Raw genomic sequence first — 20187 nt, 5'->3', positions numbered from 1 at the left:
ATGGTGGGGAGCACCAAGGGGGTTAGCACCTTTCCTTTTTTTTTTTGTATTGTTACATCAACTGCTAGTTCCACCACATCCAACCTTCCCACAGAGATTTGTTATCTGGAGCCCTTTCATTTACTTATGTAACAATAAGAACAGCTCTCAAGCATGCCTCCATCCTATGCAAGGAACCCCAGAAAAATTGTGCCCGCGTTAAAAGTAACTCTCAAACATTGCAGGGTTCAAGAATGAACAAGTTTTAAAGTAGTACTTGCAAATTTCGTGACCGAGATAGCCTCAGGATTTGATTCCTGCAAACATGCATATATGATCTACCAAATCTCAGCAACGAATATAATGGAAGGCAATTGATATGAATATTATAGTTGCACAATCTAGCCCTATAAACTGCACCTCATGACATTGGCATCATCTAAGGTGACGTGAAGGTGACCTACAGCTTCTGCAATGACACCACAGTGACCAAGAAGCTGGCGTAGCTAGTAATTATGACATCATAGTGGAAGTTCCCCTTTTGCCGCACTAGTGCCACATGTGGCTTTTTGGCAGCTGCTCCCAAGTCCATGCCTGCAGAGAATGTGTGGAAAGTATGGAAACCCTGAGCCCCATCACGACACGACAATCAATAATAGTCTTCAGGCAACATGTGTGGCAGGCAAAAGAATAAAAGAGAATGAGATACAGGTAATGCAAAAGTGCCCCACAGTTTGTGATCGTTGCCTGTTCAGCATGCTGCACATGCTACGAGTGTTAGCTATTTTATTAGCTGGTTCCTAGTGCCACCTGTGTCATGCACTACGACTAGTGGCGAATGGCTCAAGTCTAGCGGTTTGTGGAAGTTCTATTTTAGTAGCAATATAATGCCTAGAATACACTTACTAGTGTGCCGACCGCAGGCGACACGGTAGCGCGGACAATGATTCCTTCCACCAGTGGCCACCAGACCGCGATAGCCGCAGGGACTGTGCTATGCCGAGCGGCCCGAGCGGAGAGGTGTTGACGGCGTCTCTACCAACACTCCAGCCAACACGCGTGTGCGGCGGATGCCGATGGGCTCTGCCAGTCCACTTAGAGCTGTGGAACGTTGGTTGATTGATTTATATGTTAGGTTTAATTTCCCAAAGCCATTATATGATTATGAGAGAGGCCATAGTGGAGAGCTCGGCAAATTTCGGCCACCTGGAGTTTTTTACCATGCACCCGAATCTGAGCCTACGGGCATACAGAATTTTCGCCTCCATCGAAAGAATGCTGGTTGGGGGAAAAGGGTAATCAAAGCAATAATCTTTCATAGCACTTACAAAGGTATGTAAACCTCGTTTTCATGAATACGGTACAAGATATGGAGTATTTGATAAAAAAATTACCTATGAATAAATTAATACAAGTTTCGGAGAAAAAAGGTCAGCTGTAGTGAAGTTCAATGAAATTCCGCAGTGAAAATCACGGCATTTGGTTCATTTCATTATGCCACAACATTCATAAGAAGCCGCTTTTTCTATTACTAAAAAGAGTTCTTTGCATGAAGAACCTGAATTCTCTCATGACGTTAACGGTAGCTGAACTCTTTAAAAGTAAATAATTTGGCTTTCATATTCAATGCTCCGAGTGCTATAGCAGATATAAAATTTTCTTGATTTTTGTGGATTTTAGACACATTTCTCTAAACACCCGGTAAGCATGCCGACATTGTCGAGTGGTGCAGCAAAAATAATGCAATATATTAATACCCAGTCGAATCACTTGAAGTGACACCCGACCTGAGGAAGAATATTTTAAGCTTCGATAGCTGCGAGGACACACCATCAGCAAAAGATTCTATCGTAAACCTCCACTCCACAGAGACGCTGCACAGCTGGCCTGAGTCTTTAATACTTGAGACAGCGAAGCGAGACAGCGAAGCTGGCTGCGTTCCGGGAGATCCGACTTCAAAATTTTGAGTTATTTCGAAGAGCGTTTTCAACAAAACTTTGTTAGTCAGACGCGTGCGGTGGAACACTGGCACAAAATGCATGAGCGCGTCCAACAAAGCAACGAAAGCTCAGTGGTCCATTTCCAACACCAAGGTACGTTTGCGCAAGGAGGCGAGCATGAATTTATGGGACACTCATGAACAGATAATCACAGAGCTATGTTTGAAGCAACTGAGCACGATGTTTCTGGGAAAAAGTCATGAAGATGACGATGACATCATGCACGACATTCAAGAATTCAAAAAGATTGAGCAAGAAAGGCAAAAGTTCTTCGGTTCAACGCGTGACCAGAGAGCGCTGAGCGACAAAACACGTTCTCAGAATGCGAGTGCATCGCATACAATAAAACCAGTTGATGAGGGCAGTACCAAGGACAGGCAACCCCCTCTGTCTAATGAAAAGGGAGAACAAAAGTGCTACAGCTGTGGCGAGTATGGCCACATAGCGAGAGACTGTCCACAACTGAAAGGCTGATGAAGTGTCTTCGCTGCAACGGTACAGAACACACGAAGCGTCACTGCAACGCTGTGCCGCAGCGCAACTACGCAAATGCGGTAACAAACAGAGTGAGCATGAGAAATCAAGAACACGAGTGCAGTGCTGAGGGGACTCACTATGAATGAAAGGTTCATTGTTGTTGGACTCATCGACGCAGGCAGTTCTGGCCGCCTTCTGCGTGCCTCCGCAGCAGCGAGATATTGCTTAGAGATCATCGCCGAAATAACAGACCTGTATAATTTTGGAAATAGCTCTGTGCCTGTGGCAAAAAAGCATTGGAAGATGCAAGATCGACTTACGCATCGATGGTGTTTTGGCATAGGACATACTTATCTTTCTTGTCCCAGATGAAGCTCAATATGTGGATTCATTGGTCGGTAGGACATTTACCGAGTTGCTTTACATATCCTATGCAAGAGTGGGAAGCTCTCTAGAGTTTTGTCATTGTAGTGACTGTCCGCTTGCTCATCTTGAACCTTATGCAAGTGACGAAGGAGTGCAGCTGAGCGCCAAGGAGGAATGCATACGCCAAAGTGACACCTTGAAATGGGTTACTTTTTCTACGGTTCAAAGGCGTCACCAGCTTGTATGAGCTACCCCAGAAGAGGTACAAGTTTCTGCACGAAGCTCCAGCTCGAATGTCAAGGAGCAAGGAAAGAAAATGGTGAAGGAGAAGCCCGTGACAACTTCAAGAAAGCTGAAACGAAGCTGTAAAGTGGATGTTGGATCCTCTATAACAGAGTTCCAAAATTCAAAATTCTTGGGTAGGTTAAACGAACCTCGATAGTGCTGTGCAATAACTCCAGCGGGACTGGTTTGCGCGCTAATACTAGAGATCGACATAGTAGAAGTGCCGAATAGCACCTTTGCTGCACCTACATCGGACGAAGGGACATAAACAATCCGAAAAAACGTCAAGGAATGCAAGGTCCGTGGTAAAAAAAAAAAAAAAGAGGCTCCTGAACCCCACTTGCCCCAGGTTAGTGCTGTTAACGAGGACGTTCAGATTTCAGGAGGACCAAGTGTTAGCTATTTTATTACCTGGTCCCTAGTTGCACCTGTGTCGTGTGCTATAACTCGTGGCGGGCTCAAGTCTAGCCTGTTCGTAGAATTTTTGTCTCAGTAGCAGTGTGTGTGTATCCGTGTGACAGTGCGGTTGTGCATGTGCAGGTGCAAGAAATGAGTTAGTTCGACGGATGGTGTGTACGTTCCCACGAGCAATGAACTCGAGTGCATCTTCGGTGTGAACATTCCTTTTTCTTTACTTTTTCAACTATAAACTGTTTCATTATTACTCAAGGAGTCGTGTGAGTGTAAGTCCCCGGGAAGCTGTTGTCTGCTAACATGTGGTTAGTTGCACCTGGGTAACTGTCATTTTCAGAGCTCTGCCAAACCAAAAGTAAGACTGGTTGGTAATAAACAGACTGCAATTAATTATCTGTTGTTCACTGCAGCATATGATGTGAGGCGTGTAGGCTTGTGCGAATAGTGAATTTTAGAATCGCAGCGAATAGTTACATTGGTTGAATACTTTTTAATAAAATTCGCATCTTATCAAGGTAAATAAACACAATTTTGATGGCCCAACTAACATACACAATATATATATTTTTAAAATTGAAACACGACCTGTGCAAATGCCCTTTTTTTTTTCAGTTCAAAAGAAGTGGAAACATCTTTGAATAGTACCAAGATTTGACTTTCAGTACAATGCGAACAATATCGTGTAAAAAAAATGTTACATTTTAATATTTACTACACTTCGAGCATATAGGCCGGTTCAACAAGCTTTTAAACATCAATAATGGTGAATCTATGTGAGGGTGCTACGGTCATTTAACCTTGAAGTGGGGCTTCAGGACAATGCGGATTTTCAATAAATTGGTGTTTTCGCGTCCTACCACTTCTTCACTACAGTGAAACCACCTTTACCGAAAGTTACATGCTGACTAATATGCATTGAAGTAAGTGCTTCCAGGGCTTAGTACTCTTACAGTGCAGTGAAACACCTTTTACGGAGATTACACGCAGGTTAATACAGTGGAACTTCGATTATACGTCTCCCGGTTTCACGACGACCTGCATTTTACGACGAATCAGTTTGGTTCCGGCAAAATCTCCATAGAAACAACACATTAAAAACCTTAGTTAAATGACGCAGTTTCACGCCGATCCTGCACCTAACAACGACTTTCAGATTCCTCGAATCACATGTTGACCAAATATTCACGAGTGCAAAATATGAACTTTTGTACCCCAAGGTGGACTACAGGAAAAGTAGAGTCATCTTCATCGAATGGAAAATTTATTCTGTTGGAAGTTCATGCACTTCTATATTCACCTCAATCACGTGTATACGTATCCGGGTTCGTTACCTAGTCAAGTTCTATCCACATGCAGTAGTTTCAGCTGACCAATAAATTGATATTTTCGCATTTCGGTCCGCAAAAGCATTTCCTCATTGACATACGGCTGATCTCCCGTCTCTGTCACACTCACAGTCACTGGTTTGCGCACGCATAAGGGCGCGACGCACTTGCTTTCGCTGTGCAACATTACTTTCACTTGACGTCAACGTTCACAATAACAGCGGGACATTACCAGTTGCACTTCACAAGGCAACAAAATACAAAGCGCACAGCTCGGTCGCGCACGAACGCGTTTGTACATAAAATCCTGGTTTATCACCTTTACGTGATAGCGACGGCACTGCGTTTGATTATTCTGATGGGAGGCTCGCCGCAACGCGGTTTCGGTTTCGTTTTCACGCGCAGGCAATTTTCGGACTCTATCCATAGAACGATGCACGTTGGATTTGATTGTTTTGAAGGCTGAAATTAAAGATTCCCTCGCACCTCCTTCAACTAATTACTGCTGCCATTACCTACTACTGGCAACAATAATTTAATCTACCCTCATTGCAGAGGTAGAAGGTCGGGCCATGAGGCTTATTCAAGCAGTCTGTACCCCCTTTTGGAGCAAGGCTGAGTGTCGCGGTATATAATCTTAGTTTTTCGGTTATACGACGCCCAGATTATACGATGGTTTTGCGTGATCCCCTGAAGTTGTATAATCGGGGTTCCACTGTACACATCTATTCGTTCATTTTGAATACTTCGGAATTTTCAGTAATTTAAATTTGAATGGAAGCTAATTTAAATACTGTGATATTCGTTTGAATATTCAAAGCATTCAAATATTCACACAAACCTAGTGCCATGTTATCAAAACTATGCTCCCAGCAACACATAGTAAAAAAAAAAGCAGACCAAAATTTTTGTGACACTGCCCCTTCAACATAAAGAAACCCTGTGACACTTTTTGGTCAGACAACGTTGCCAGTGAGCAGTCGAAACTCGTGAGAGCACATGAGCTAAACATTACGCATCATGCACCTTGCACTTGACAATTAACTCTCAAAGCCAGCTAAAAAACACTCACTCTTGTCTTGACAAATGATGCTTGATCCTAAATGATGATGCCGTAAACCCAAACTTCATGGTCACTGGATAATTGGAGAAGCTGCACGGTTACCACTGCCAGCACAAGCCAACGCACACTACACCACCAAAAGGAAGCCCCACATTTGATGAAAAAGAAAATGTGCTCAAGGTCATGACGCACACTAAAAAATGGTTGCGGCTTCGTGCCCTCTTTCCATTCTCCCTATGTGTAGTTTTCAGAACACTCAATGGTACAAAATGAGAGGGGAAACAACTAATTCAGATGGGAAATTACTGTAACTTGGCTCGTGCTTGACAAATTCTAAAAATTTCTGCGGCAGTCGATTCGGACAATGAACTGCTTTAATGAAGACATTCAACGATTAGAGAAGTGTTGCAGGGTCCCCTTCAAGGTGCTCCAGCTAAAGAAAACCACAGAAGCCATTGCACCTATTTTGTAAATGACAGATCTGTAGATAGGCAGAGTACCGACAATTAAAGAATTGAAGCTGTAAAATGAAATCCAGTTGCAAATGTTCGGCCATTCACCTGCGTCCACAGAGGAGTACAGAAGAGCCCCGAGAGAGCGTGGCTCCTTGACGTTGTGCGACAGCCGAAAGACCCGCTCAACCTCAGCATCCTGCACGGTTGGCAATGACGAGTCATTCAAGTCAGGCTTGAGTATGAGGATCGGAGACATGACGCACATCTTGAACGGGCACACTGCTGGGCTGAAAAGTAAAAAGGCACCGTCCCTCATCATCAGAACAGATGAAGAGCAGTATAATATGCAGTCTGACCTTGTGAAGCAACACAGAAACTACGAGCGATGCTTTAGGAGGCAGGTTTGTAGGCATAGATTACATATCTATAATTATTTACATGCCGCCACTTACAGTTATGGCAGTTTATAATTGAACTACTACTTCTCTAAGAAATGTGATCAAATACTAAAAAGAAGAAATATTGAGAGCAACTGCTTTCTTTAAATGTATGTTTTTAGGAGATTTCGGCAGCTCTATATGGTGCTACTCCTTTTGACGAAAATCAACATAGTGGCCACACAATATAGTTCGCTATAGGTAATCTCTAGAGACTGGATTTTAGGCAAATGCCTATTTTTTTTGCTGGCACTATTATAATGCTACTTTGAGATATGAGCATTAATTAGAGGCTAAGGAGGGCTTTTACTGCGTTCTTATAGAGCCTATAAGTGCCCATTTCTGGCATGTGTGCCTATATAACCGCAAGGACCGTCTAACCTGAAGTTTCACTTCCTGGTGCAGTTTCAGACCATTATTCTTGTTGCCTCACAACTTTCACTGCTGGAAACTTTATGGGGTTCAACCTAGTCCTCTACTTGAACCAAATCTCAGAAAAAAACCGCAAGCAGCAGTGAAATGGGAAGCACTGACTGCCAACCGCCGAGCAGTTGATTAATGCGAAATTGTGGAGAGTCGTCAGGGAAGAGTGAAGAGCAAAAAAAGAATGAAAATAAAAAAAAATGAGCACGTGGGTTTAGTTTAGTTTGTAATTTACTTTTCAAGGTGTTCACCACCAGGTGATAAACTGGTTCTGTGTGATTTGACTGGGCTGATATGAATAATCCTCTCCTTCTGGTCTTTTAGTGATCTGGATGCGTGCTCCAGCACTAACCTTCTCTGACAAGCCAAAAGAGAAGGCACACAGGTGCGTGTTGATTCGACAGTGGATGCTTGACTCACCACGCCACAGAATAAGCGGAGGAACCGCATTCAGCAGAGCATGAAGCACAATTGCATGGCTACGTTCAACTGTTTGTGTCCGTGTGTCATCTTAAACAGTGACATTTTTCGTTTTCCTGTCAGCATCAAAGGTCGCCCACATCTTTCTTTAAAATTATTTGCATTTATGCGAAAATTCATCTCTGACGTAGCATTGTTAATGCTACACGAGTTGGAAATACAGGAGACACCGCCCCAGAACGGGACGTCACTAAGCAACCCACTTTAACACTAATGTACTAAGGATGACAATACGCCTTCTTAATTTCCGAATGTATAAGCTAAGCTGATGCCTCACAGTGCACTTCGTTCATAGGACTATATGTAAGCCGACAACCTCTTCAAAAAATTTTCTATCCACATTTAGGTGCTTCTATCCAAACGTCAGCCAGCCATTCTGAGCCAGCCTCATAAAATTCCAGTCTTTGCACAAGACACCTCGAAATTGCATACATCTTCAAAAAGACAAACACAGGTGCTCTGTTCCTTTTGTGAACTCAATGTTTACATTGATGTTGTGATGGCCACCTAACCTCTTCACTAGGCCTAATGGAAGAGTGTTCACCGAGGGAAAACAAGCCCTAGCAGCCATGACACAATGCCCTTCATGGAGGTGCACTCTACAGCAATGCTCATACAATGAGAAGTTTTCAGAGAGGGTGGCTACTTTTGTTTACCAAAACAAATGAGGAAAGATGACTGGCGCATACTTTCAAGAAGGTTTACCAATGGAGATGAAGGAAGTTTAAGGGGCTCTATAAAGGGAGTAAAATTTGACTAACCAGCTCATTGCACTCAGACTATCTATACAAAAATGATAAAACTTGAATGAATAGCAATGCAAAAGTAATAAACTTTTCTTTTTAGAGTAATACTGTAATTATGTCCTTGGGGCATTATAACAGCAATTTCTGTGAGTGAAATTTTGAAAATTATGATAGCAATCGTTCTTTTTTTATTATTCTGTACCATGTACCAGTGCCTCCTTTATAACTTTCAGTGCCTGGTGTATGGGGAGGAGAATAAAAGGCGCGACCGTCGGCGCAAGTACAACCGTTCACTGCCAGGCGCCGCCACCCAAACAGGGTTTCGCGGTCTTTCGCCGCTTTCGCTCGCTGCCCGCGCATCAGTTGCGCAGGTGCGGCTGCTAGTTTCGTGTCGCGATTTTTTCGACTTCAGGGTTTCTTGAGATAGTGATAATGATCGGTAGAAGCAAGGCCTACTCGATCGCTAAGCTCTTGAGCTCGCTCGCAACAAACACACAAGACTTGGCGAAACCTGCAGTTGCTGACTTGGCGCTCGTCCGCGGAGCAAGTTTCTACAAAACCCGATTCAAAATCAGTCTACATTCCACCATTAACGAAATCCAACTGAACCGATTTGCTGTCCCAATTCAAAATATCTCGTGAAATATTAACCCGACATTCAGAAAAAGGCGTGCTGTTTCTCTGTCCAGGGTTCAACCTGCTGCCTAGGATTAAATCACCAGGTGACAAGGAAAAAAAAAATTTATTGGAAGAAAGCAACCTTTCTCGCAGCCGTAAATATGCTGCCCCACTATTAAAACATTCGTGCACAAAGAAATAAATATAAAATTAAAAACACAATGATTTTCACACCCTTACATCCATTGGCCTAATAGTGAAACATTTGGTGGCCGATAAAGAAACTTTAACTGCACAAGGAAACAATATTTCACAACCATGCATACATTGGCCTAAGAGTGAGACATTTGCTGACAAGAAAAAGGATCATAAATTGCACAAAACTATTTTTCAGAGCCATGCATACAATAGCATAAGGTTAAAACATTTGCTGACAAGAAAAAAATATCATAAATTGTATAAGAGAATATTTATCACAGCGGTGCATAAAATGGCTTGCAATGAAAATATTTGTAGACAAAATAAAATATCACATAATACACAAGGACACAACATTTCTCAAATCCTTACATACTTCCTTGAAAGTGGCTTCCTCGCGAAATATTTGCAAGCATCCTGCTTTTCAGTCACATTAAACGCATAGTTCGAGAGGAGTGGCCTGAGGAAGTAAATAAATATGATGTTCATGAGACGCATCCTGTGGTCATAGCTGCCATCACTGTGGCATTTAAGGAGCCTTGATGCACAGAGGGCTGGAATTGTGTACCTTGTCAATGTACTGAGTGGCTTTGCCAAAGTCGGGTTGTCTTTGAGCGCACAGTCTGAAAAAGCTCGCAAAGTATCAAGTACAAAAAGGAGCTGGTCAGATGGATACAGGAAACCACCTCGGACCTGGTGGCATGTCAGCTGCAGGAGCGGCTGGTTGCTGGCTGGCTTTGAACACACAGAGACACAGTTTTCACAGTTCACTTTTTCACTCACCACACGGGCAATGTAGCCCCCTACATATGCTGTGACCGATATTTGAAGAGATGGCAGGTACTGAGGCAATACAGAAGCGGTTAGCCTTTGCAACACCACAACTGCCTTTTGCATAGAAGGTGGCGTTTGCACATCTGTGTTTGCAGTAGAAGGAAGCGGCACGGACAAAGTACACGACGGTTGCGAACTTGAAGCACCGGCAGGTAGGGGCACTGATGTTGAACTCTCAGCATGAGCAACATTTGATGCTGCACTAGCCACAGCGATTCCGGTCTTCAGAATTTTTTCTGGACCCGAAAGTGCAGCACGAACATCCAGCGTGTCATTTGTGCCTGATGACATCCTCAATGTTCCAAACAATGACTCTATTGGGTCACTGTTGAACCGGCGTGTAAGAACAAAGAAGAAGCTCTCATCTGTGAGCAGGTGTCTTATACATGCCACTGTAGAGTAAGTGGTGACGAGAACAGCCTCGTACGTCTCCTTCGTAAGAAATTCTCGCGGATGGTTGCACCTCTTCTTCAGCCCATCCAAATACAATGGAAAGGTGACTTCAAGCCATTCGAGCCTAGGATCTTCAACGTCGTCATAGTGTCGAGCATCAGCAAAATTCTGATATATGTGCTGCACAGTATTGCTTGTGTCGTGCAGTACAAACCAGCGCTGAAATTCTTCATGAAGGTAATGGTTGGGCCTGCATGGGAAAATGATTTGGAGCATGTATGCCCAGCTTGACCTTTCAAGTACTCTAAAGCAGCCGTCACGCTTGGAGAGAGGAGCTGAACAGCTCTTCCAACGTTCATTTTTTCTATATTATTAGGGAAAACATGCTTCTGGCTCAAATATCCGACAGGTTTTACAGCTAAACCTTTCTGCATCTCGTACAGGTCCTTGATGAAGGAAGCAGAAATTTCACATTTTGGCCCAATATCATGCGACAACAGTTGTGACCGGACGTTCTTTAACACATGACACGGGTCGAAACTCATGAAAAGGAGTCTGTCTGGGTCACAGGGATGTTCCGTCCTGTAGGTTTCCAATCCATTGCCGAGAAGTTTGATGGCATTCACAATAACTTTGTGATTGTTGGTCACTAGCCGCACAATCTTAAATCCACATGCTTCCACTTTCTTCATTACAAAAACAATCAATTTATGAAATTGGTCGCCGGTAAGTTCCTTCATAAAATAGTAAGCCACTGGTATTCGGAATGCTGTGCTCATGCCACTAATCACGAAGCAAAGAAGTGAATTGGCTAAAACAGGGCTGCTGCTGCAAAATAACAAAAACGCCGACCAAGGTGAAATACACAAAACTTAAGAAGACGTTTCGGCTCCCCACACGGGAGCCTTGTTCACAGTGACCGCAAATGGCGTAGTGCGCTCTTCTTATGCATGTTTTATCACGTGTTGCAGACATGGCGCGTACACAGGGGGGAGTGTCCCAATATTTCTGTTCAACGTATGCGCAGTAGTTTGAATGGCCAGAGATTCCATGTGCAATCGTGGTAACAAGTTTCTTTTCGTGGCAACGATGCAGGCTTTATCCCAGTCGATAGCGTGCCCAGTAGACGCAACATGTTCTGCGAGGGCATTAGAAGCTACTTTCTTGTTCTTGACGTCATTAATATGTTCCCGGAGCCTTCTAATTGCCCGTTTTGCCAATGTATCCGTATTCACAGTCTTTGCAAGGAGTTCTATACACCACGCCGGGAAAATCATGTCTGTCCAACTTATCTTTGACATTTGAAAGACAGCCTCGGAGCTTTCGTGTCGGAAGGTGAGCCACTTGGACGTCGTAGCCGCGCGAAACCCGAGCAAGTCTCGCTGAAGCCAGGGACATAAGGCACCGATGCACGTTTTCTTGTAGCAATGGTGTGTGACTGAGCCGGATGCTGCAGTTGTCATTGCACCGAGTTCATGAAGGAAAGCGGGTATCCGCAAGTAGCCAGCTCGCGTCGAACGAACTCAACATCTTCTACTGCGTCTTCTTCCTTAGAACAAGTCCTCCAAGCGCGCTTTACGAGTGTAGACACAACAGGACGTTTATGGCAGGATGGGTACACAGAATTGAAGCTTAGAAAACGATCGGTGTGTGTTTCTTTTCTGTACACGCTGAAAGTCAGGCGCCTACCGTCTCGTTTCACAAGGACGTCAAGGAACGGAAGGCAGCCGTTTGATTCTTTTTCCACGGTAAACTGTATCGCGGCTTCCACGGAATTTAGCTGTTCCAAGAATACTGGCAGGGCATCCCGTTGCAAAACACAGAAACAATCGTCCACATATCGAAGAAAAGTCTTGGGCGGGGCAGCAAATGAAGCGAGAGCCCTGTTTTCAACAGCCTCCATGGTAAGGTTTGCGACAGTGACGGACACAGAAGATCCCATTGCAGTGCCATGCACCTGCTTGTAGTATTTGCTCCTGAATATAAAGTAGGTGTTCTCTAAGCAGACCTTAAGCAACCGTAACAGATCAGGAACATCGATGGGCGTTCTGTCCGACAATGATTGGTCTGCCTCAAGGGCTGTCTTGCACACGTCGATTGCCAGACCAACAGGTACACTTGTAAAAAGTGACCGTACATCAAAAGATGCTAGAACATCATTGTCATCTGGTACCATGTCGCATACTTTATCAATGAAATTGCCGGAATTCCGTAAGTGCGTTTCACTTTTTCCAACGAGCGGTGAGAGTGTCTTGTGTAGGTAAGCCGAAAGCTTGTTCAGAGGCGACCTTGTAAAATCGACAATCGGGCGGATTGGGACACCTGTCTTGTGAATCTTAGGCAGCCCATACATAGCTGGTGCTGATCCATTGTTACAAAGGAAAGAGTAATATAAAGACTATTGTGTAGGCGGTACGAAGCGAAAGACGTCTGCTAGCAGCTTTTGGAGGTCCCATTGAAGTTTTGCTGTTGGATCGCTACGTAGTGGAAGGTACGTGCTGGCATCCTCGACAAGGGCGTTAATCTTGATCACATAGTCATTCGTGTCGAGCAAGACAGTAGCATTGCCCTTGTCCGCAGGAAGTATTACAATGTCTTTATTATTGCGTAGTGACTTCACCACCTGAAGTTCTGCTGAGGTCAGAGGGAAGGCTGCATATGACGAAGTGAAGAGAGCACAGACACAGCACGCGTACGGGCTTCGTCTCTACGAGAAAGTTCTACGAGGCTCACAGCGTTTTCGATGGCGCAAATTATCTTCCCACGGTCTGTTTCAGGGCCCGTATTGAAATTGAGTCCCAGATTGCTGGGACTCAATTGCTGCTGCTGTTTTGTTCTAGATCAACATCTACGTGCACAACAAAGCAATCCCTTTGCTTGTGGTACTGTAACTTTTCTTTTATCCTCATTTCGTAAATGATGAGAGAGCAGACCCTTGATTGAGGCTTGTCCAAGATTTTAGCTTCTGTAGCTAACCTGGTTTCAACCAGTTTGCTGAAGCCTGTCTCACCGCTGGTAGTGCCAATATAATTCGTCAGGGTTGTTCAACTTGGAAGTTTTAGAAGCGTTTCACGTCGCATGTGCTCGTATGCTTTTGTTGACAAATGTCGAAGGACCACGCACTGACGAGTTGTCTCTTCAGACCAGGTTGGCCCTTTTTTCTTAAAATTTGTGATTTGGTCTAGCAAAAACAATGCTGCAGGCTGTTGCTCTGTGGCCCTTTGTCTGATATACGAGATATCTGACACCAAAGAATCTTCTGGCAGCTTTCTTAGCTCCAATTTGTACTTTTCCACAGTCCGTTGCAACCTAAGTGCCTGGTTCCTCAGGTCCTTTTCTTTTCTTTTCCATTTGGCTTTTTCTGTGGTCAGCAAACTTGACACTTGCCTGCTGTCGACCTGAATACCTCGGTCACATGCACGAGGCTTGAGTGCACCTTCCTTATCATGAGTAACATCATTGCGCTGATCGGTTTGGCTGACACTATCGGCGATGTCCATGGGCTCTGGTTCCTCCCATTCAGGTTCTGGTGGTGTGGGTGCTGCAGGGGGCAACAGCCCAGTAGCGCCACTTGTTGCATGACCGCTCCCCACTCTCATCAGAGCACAAGCTCGCTTTTCAATGCTTGCTGTGCTTCGTTCAGCGCTTCCTTTTGGCTGCAAGTGTTTGGGGTAATCTTCAAAAACTGAAGGCACTGCACCTTTCTTCAACTGTCGTCTCTTTCCTTCAAGAAAGTCTTCGACGCGAAAATTACGGCTACATAGCTTTGTGTAACAGGACGTTGCATTTGGCGACCAGCCGTCCCGCCGAATAGCGGCCAACCACTTCTCTCGTACGTCGGCGGCAGCAGGACCTTCATAGAAAGATAGTCCAGGCACTTTCTTTTTTTCATCCTACTTGCACAGCGGCACGCAGCAGTACGACATCGCAAGTCATGCAAGGTACATGGTCACGACAAAGGAAGAAAAAAAAACTTCCATCACATTCAACTCGCCAAACCCAACCGCACGTGTCAAGGCACAACAAAGTAAACAAGCGCTCTAGGCCGCGCCCACACCAGCACTACCGGCAGAGCACCCGACCCTGTTTGCACAGCGCCACCACGCAGTGGCGGCGAGCGGGAGAAACGAAAGCGCCGACGGCAGCAAGAGGGTGTTCTACCAGGCACTGAAAGTTATAGAGGAGGCACTGCATGTACACATCCAAGTGTGGAGCACACCTGATTACATTAAAGCCCTCCCACACTATCAGGTTTATTTTAACAGGCATGTAAATGTAGGTACAGAAGTACTGCTTGCACCCTGATTTCATAACTAAGAGGACTGTGCTGGCTGGAATTCAAATATTGAACATTATGCAGCAGAACTTCTACTACACAGAGTGAGCCCAGGCGTTATAAATGATGAATGAAAGAAACAGTAAAACAAACAAATTACAGTCAACCTCAATACATGCCACAACTGTTTATGATTATAACAACTAATAAAATCCAGAAACTCAAAAACGTATTTATCGAAGGCACCCATTATTACTGGTACGACAATTTTCACCTGGACTGATCAGCCCCTTGTGCTGCGATGATGCAGGGATGCTGAAAACTTTTCACAGCATGTATATAACTTATGATAGAAATGGAGATGCCAGAAGCAAAGACAAAATTTCAGAAAAGTGGAGCCACACAGGCAACAAGGCTACACTAGTTGTCTGCATTACATATTCGTGACTTCTGCTTGGGAAAAGACCATAAGAACACACATACACTAAATACAAGATGTCTGTTGCTAAAAAAAAGACAAGCAAACAGCAGAGGAGTACATGCACCTGATAATATAAAATCTTGAATTGGACTTTAGCAACAGTCTTGTGCAGAAATTTCTATAAATTCCACTTCAAGCATATGCATGTGCATGAGGGGTGCAGGAGGGGCGACCACCCCCTAGTCATCTAAGAAGTGGGGAAGGAGCACAAAGTCTGCCCCATACATTGACTTGATAAGGAGATGAGCTACGGCAATGAACTTTCACCCTGAACATGCCTATGACTTCAAGCCTTGTGCTTTTCTTTCTGCTGCTGCCGAAGACAGTGGTGCATATCCCCCGCTACAGTAGAAGTAGTCGATATCTTGAAGCTGATGAAAAAAATACAGTTGGGCAGGCCACCTAAAAGAGCAAACGTGTATATAAGCCTAAGGCATTATGTACTGACCATTGTATGTGTTTTATGACCTGTGTATAATGTATTAACCTGTGGACTATCATATTGCTGGATTGGATTCAAAGAAAGAGAGAAAGAGTACTGCAAGATTGGTGGCCTGATAAGATTAGGAAAGTGCAGGAATGTCCTTGGTTGTCCCAAGAGAGGACTAATCTGAGATGGAGAAAGAGAGAGGGAGCAAGGTTCAGAACAGTGGATCTTAGATAGACTGACAATGATGATTTCCCAAGCTAACACTCCCTAAACAACACATCTGGCACCATATGTACTTTGCAAATATTAACACAAATATTAGTGCAGGCTGATAAAGCATATGGGCAGAGCAGTCAGCAAACACCTTCTCACAAAAAAAGCAATACAGAATGAGTGTAGCCATAGGAAAACAGAGTGAAATAATTATAACCAAGCCCCTGTTTTGCGACTTCCATCCGTAGGTTAATATTACAGCAACTATTCTCAATGCCGAATTACATGGTACTATGAGCAATTGACTCTTTTGTACATTTCATTTTTGTACTGCTCACCACGACCCTAATCTTCAAACTTTTACATTGCACAGATAAATATTGACGCCATGGTGCTAGAGAATTGCTTACTCACATAGTGAGTAAGCATGCAATTAAGAACAGTGAGGCCAAAATTGTGCGCACTTAACTGAGAGAGCAGTAAAGTACTGCGAAGGGTTTTCTTTTTTGCTCTTTTTATTGCCAATCCCCATATTTAAGTTTTAATAAGCGCCTCTTCGTATTCTTTCACTTGCTTACCTTGACTTGTTGGCCTCCAGCATGAGTTGTTTTCTGATGAGAGACAGATTCCTCACGAGTTCTGGGTCGGTGCCATTCACCCAGGTGTAGACAGCATCAATCGGCATGTCTTGGCACATCCTGGGATGTGGGCATAAAAAAATATAAACAAAAAGATTTAAACACTATTTAACCCTGTGAATGCAGATGACCAGCAAAGCTATATACCACAAGACATTAAGGTGACAAACAATTTCCAAACAAAGCCGGCCACACACCTTGTAACTAAATATGCAGCCCAGAAAGACCCTTTCGAATTTGGCATGTGCACCTTTAAAGATTTGCATTTGAGCAGCATGCATCGTTTATGTCGCAACATGCATAGTCTTGTCCAGCTTCTTACGTGCACTTGGCATTTAGTTCACGATCATAATTTGTGTTTGTTACCTATGCAATCCCTTTTTCATTTTTTTAGTGAGCCAGGGGTGACTAGAAAGGCATGCCCACTTTTTATGTCATGTACTTGTGCTAGGGGATCTTGCTTACACAAGACCAATTTTACGTACATGTGCACATACATATGCAGTTTGCTGTAAAATCATAGTCAACTCAATCAGCCAAGTTTGAATAGCTGATAACCAGTTTGAACGTCAACACACCCCCACAATGAGTTATGACAGAATCAGTCATGGGCAAGTTGCCAACAAAAATTGTCAGTTAACTGGATAATTTGTGAAACCATAAATTTTAACAATATACCCTCTATTACAGGTGCTACCGATTACATATAACGTTGTTCTTTTTCTATACTCTAAAAACCGGTACGTAATTGACATATGTTGCAAATGCAATCATAACAAGCGACATAGGTATACAAAAAATAATGTAGTTGCCCCTGTGCTATAATTATTTACACGAATACGTAACTGCCAAAAGTCAGCGTCTTCTTTTTCGCTATTTCACTCATCAATAAAATGTGAATAATTATAACCACAATCATAATATGTTTTAGAATAGTTGTAACGAAGGGTAACGTAGCCGCGATAACGCGTAAAAAGTAAGCATTGCACATTAAACCAATAAAGAGTAATGAGCTCGAAATCGAAGTTAACTGAAGATGCAGCAGCCAATTGAGCTACCGGTACGCTAGTTATACGGCCCAGCTCATCACGTACGACGTAACTTCGTAGCTCACCTGTCTTGGTAGTTCTCGCCGCCAATGTTGTCTCGGAACCTGTCAAAGACGGCCGCATACTTGGTCTTGCTCCAATCAAACGCAACCTGTGACCGGCAAAGAAGAAGCAGTGAAAGATCGATCGTTATTTCAAACACATTTTCCTGACGCACGATTATTTGTTTACGCCTGACAGCCAAAAACCGATGCGGGCTACGGAGTAACTGAGTCTCAAGCCGGCGCGCGATAAGCTCGCCGGACAGCAGTATGAATGATCACACAATTCACGCTTGGACACAATTTGTCGATGACTTGCCTCACAAAAATGGAAAGCCGAGACGGCCAGCACGGCGAATGCGAGAAGCGAAACCACGCAAAGACGCTTCTCAGACAGGACGTTGTAGGTTTGCCGCTGAAGCAGCTTGCAAAAGACAGTCCGCCGCATGGTTGTGGCCCGAACACGATCCTTTCCGGCTCCGCTCTTCTGCCTGAACGGGGCTTATCATTTTTCTCGAGATAGCCGTTGCTTTATCGGGTGGCGGCTGAACGGCGTAGCGAAATGCACATGCGATCCGCGCCGAACAAAACAAACCACGCGAGTCTAGCGGCGAATGGGATCACGTGGATATACTCGAGTTCCCGCTGATGATGATACGTAACAAAACGCTAGTTGGTTTGGCGCCAAATACAAAATTCTAACCTTCGCGACCTTTGCGTTACGGATGTTTTTACTGAGATCACAATCTACGTCTCAGTGTAGGAGTTCGCACGAACGTTTACGCTTGAAGGTTTAGTCATTCGAGGACAGATAGGGCTCGATGTATTATGCTGGTTGCTTTTTAAAGATGCACATCTACAGAATTAGATTTCGCAGAAGGCTTCTACGCTTGGACCGGCTTTGGGCATACTTTGACTGCTTAAACGAATACGTGCGTGAAGTGCGCCGTGGAACGCGATAAACGACACTGGCAGAGCGCGACTTCATTTTTTCCGTGTCTCTTGGCAAAAAGACGGGTGGTTTCCTGCCATTGCCAAGCAATGCATCATAAAGCGGGTATTTCCATGAGTTTTGGCGAAGTAGCGTGAAGCGTGACCGGGTGGAGACCTTGCGCAACCTGCTGCGGTTATCTTGCTGCTGTGGAGCTGCGCTCAAGGTTGTGGGTTCAGTCCCACTCACACCGGCTGCATTTTGATGAAGACGAAACGCAGCCGGTGAGGCACGTACCTGCGCCGTGCGCCACTATATGCAGCGTGCCTGATCAGAAACAAAGGCGTGGTCTCCATTTAAATTGAGAAGAGAGGGCTAGGCACCTTTTTCTTATGTGCATGTGCAAAAAACGCTAAAGAAATTAATCGTTCTTCATCGATTGGGGGGTAGGGGGGTAATCGAAATGGTCTCCGTTTTCTTGTGCATGCCAATTATCGATCAGTACGGGGAAATAGCGGTTAATAAGTTCACATATATTATGGCAGAATAATTCGAACTACGTGACAGAAAAGAGTGTTTGCAAAGTCTTCTTTTCCCACAACGTGCTGTAACTTCATATAGGCTATTGCTTCCGTTTCCCTTTTTGGAAAATTGGTGCCGACCAATAATAAGGTGTCGCAGTGACCGTTCAGACGCCGTTCATGACCTTTCTTAGTTCGCTGGCATGTAAGCTTGTGAAAGCTGCTGGGGAGTTTCGCCCGTCAGAATGCATCGCTGCGCAAGGTTTTCGTGTGGTTTCGACGTGTGTTCAAAAATAAGATTTATGGTTCTCTTGAAGTTCTGTACTGGCGGGGACGAGAAAATCACTTTTGCAAATAAGTGATGCATCTAGGGGACACAAAGTGAGACAATAATTATTGCTGTCAGCCTACCAATTAACTAAGCATGAATAATGAACGAGGCACGTTTGTATTGAACATCTGGAGGCAGTCTTGTTTCCACGCAGTCGCACTTGGAAGAATTATTCTAGTGCGTCTGTGCTCAGAGACATTCAGCTGCGAAGTTGAATAGTGGTTTGCATGATTACGCATTCAAGACGGTGAGCACTCGTGCAAAGTTCCTTCATGGTGTGTCATGTGGTAAATGCGCGTGGCGAGGTTTTTTTTTTTTGTCTGATGATTGGTCGGATAGGCAGTGGCGGTAGCAGTTGCCCTTTTACGACGAGCCTCTCCCCCTTGCGTGCGTAATCATTCAAACCGCAATTAAGCTTTGCAACGGGATATCTTCTACCACATACATGCGAGAAGATTTCTTTAGCGACTGCCTCCAAGTTCTCAACGCAAAAACGCCCGCTTGTTGCACCAGCTAAAAGGTTCAATGTTCATGCCTAGTCAATTGCGTGGTTGTCCCTGATAAATGATGTTTCACCTTGTATCCCCGCAGATGCATAACTGATTTGAATATGTAGTTTTCACGTTGTTTACGGTGCTGAATTTTAACAAAACCATAAAGCTTACCTTTGACCACCCGTCATATTTTAGGGCACGACTAGATGCCCACGGGGTAAACCGGGGGAGGGTTCAGGGAATAAGAGGAGGGGGGGGGGGCTAAGTCTTTTTGGCGCCTCAAGTTTTA

At 44.3% G+C, this 20187-nt stretch overlaps 1 protein-coding gene and 2 pseudogenes across 4 annotated transcripts in view; all 3 read right to left on the bottom strand.

The window, feature by feature from the left end:
* The window catches only part of Gnptab (N-acetylglucosamine-1-phosphate transferase subunits alpha and beta), a 95479-nt gene extending 76954 nt beyond the window's left edge, over positions 1 to 18525 (bottom strand). For 2 of the 4 annotated variants that reach the window (XM_075886591.1, XM_075886592.1), the window contains exons 1-4: positions 17941 to 18524; positions 17646 to 17731; positions 16472 to 16591; positions 6470 to 6651 (exon numbers count right to left, since the gene is read on the bottom strand). In XM_075886591.1, coding sequence (XP_075742706.1) covers positions 6470 to 6651; positions 16472 to 16591; positions 17646 to 17731; positions 17941 to 18069 — 517 coding nt within the window. In that variant the 5' untranslated portion in view covers positions 18070 to 18524. Of the gene's footprint in view, positions 1 to 6469; positions 6652 to 16471; positions 16592 to 17645; positions 17732 to 17940 lie in introns of all 4 variants that reach the window. The other 2 variants (XM_075886594.1, XM_075886593.1) reach the window with 2 other exon arrangements.
* LOC142784009 (uncharacterized) lies at positions 9174 to 12669 on the bottom strand (annotated as a pseudogene).
* On the bottom strand, positions 11337 to 14370 carry LOC142796301 (uncharacterized; annotated as a pseudogene).
* Positions 18526 to 20187: the final 1662 nt, after the last annotated feature.

This window comes from Rhipicephalus microplus, chromosome 2, assembly GCF_043290135.1.
Source record: "Rhipicephalus microplus isolate Deutch F79 chromosome 2, USDA_Rmic, whole genome shotgun sequence".
Taxonomy (NCBI): Eukaryota; Metazoa; Arthropoda; class Arachnida; order Ixodida; family Ixodidae; genus Rhipicephalus; species Rhipicephalus microplus.
The sequence above is the reverse complement of the archived record's forward strand: the minus strand, read 5'-3'. Positions and strand labels throughout refer to the sequence as shown.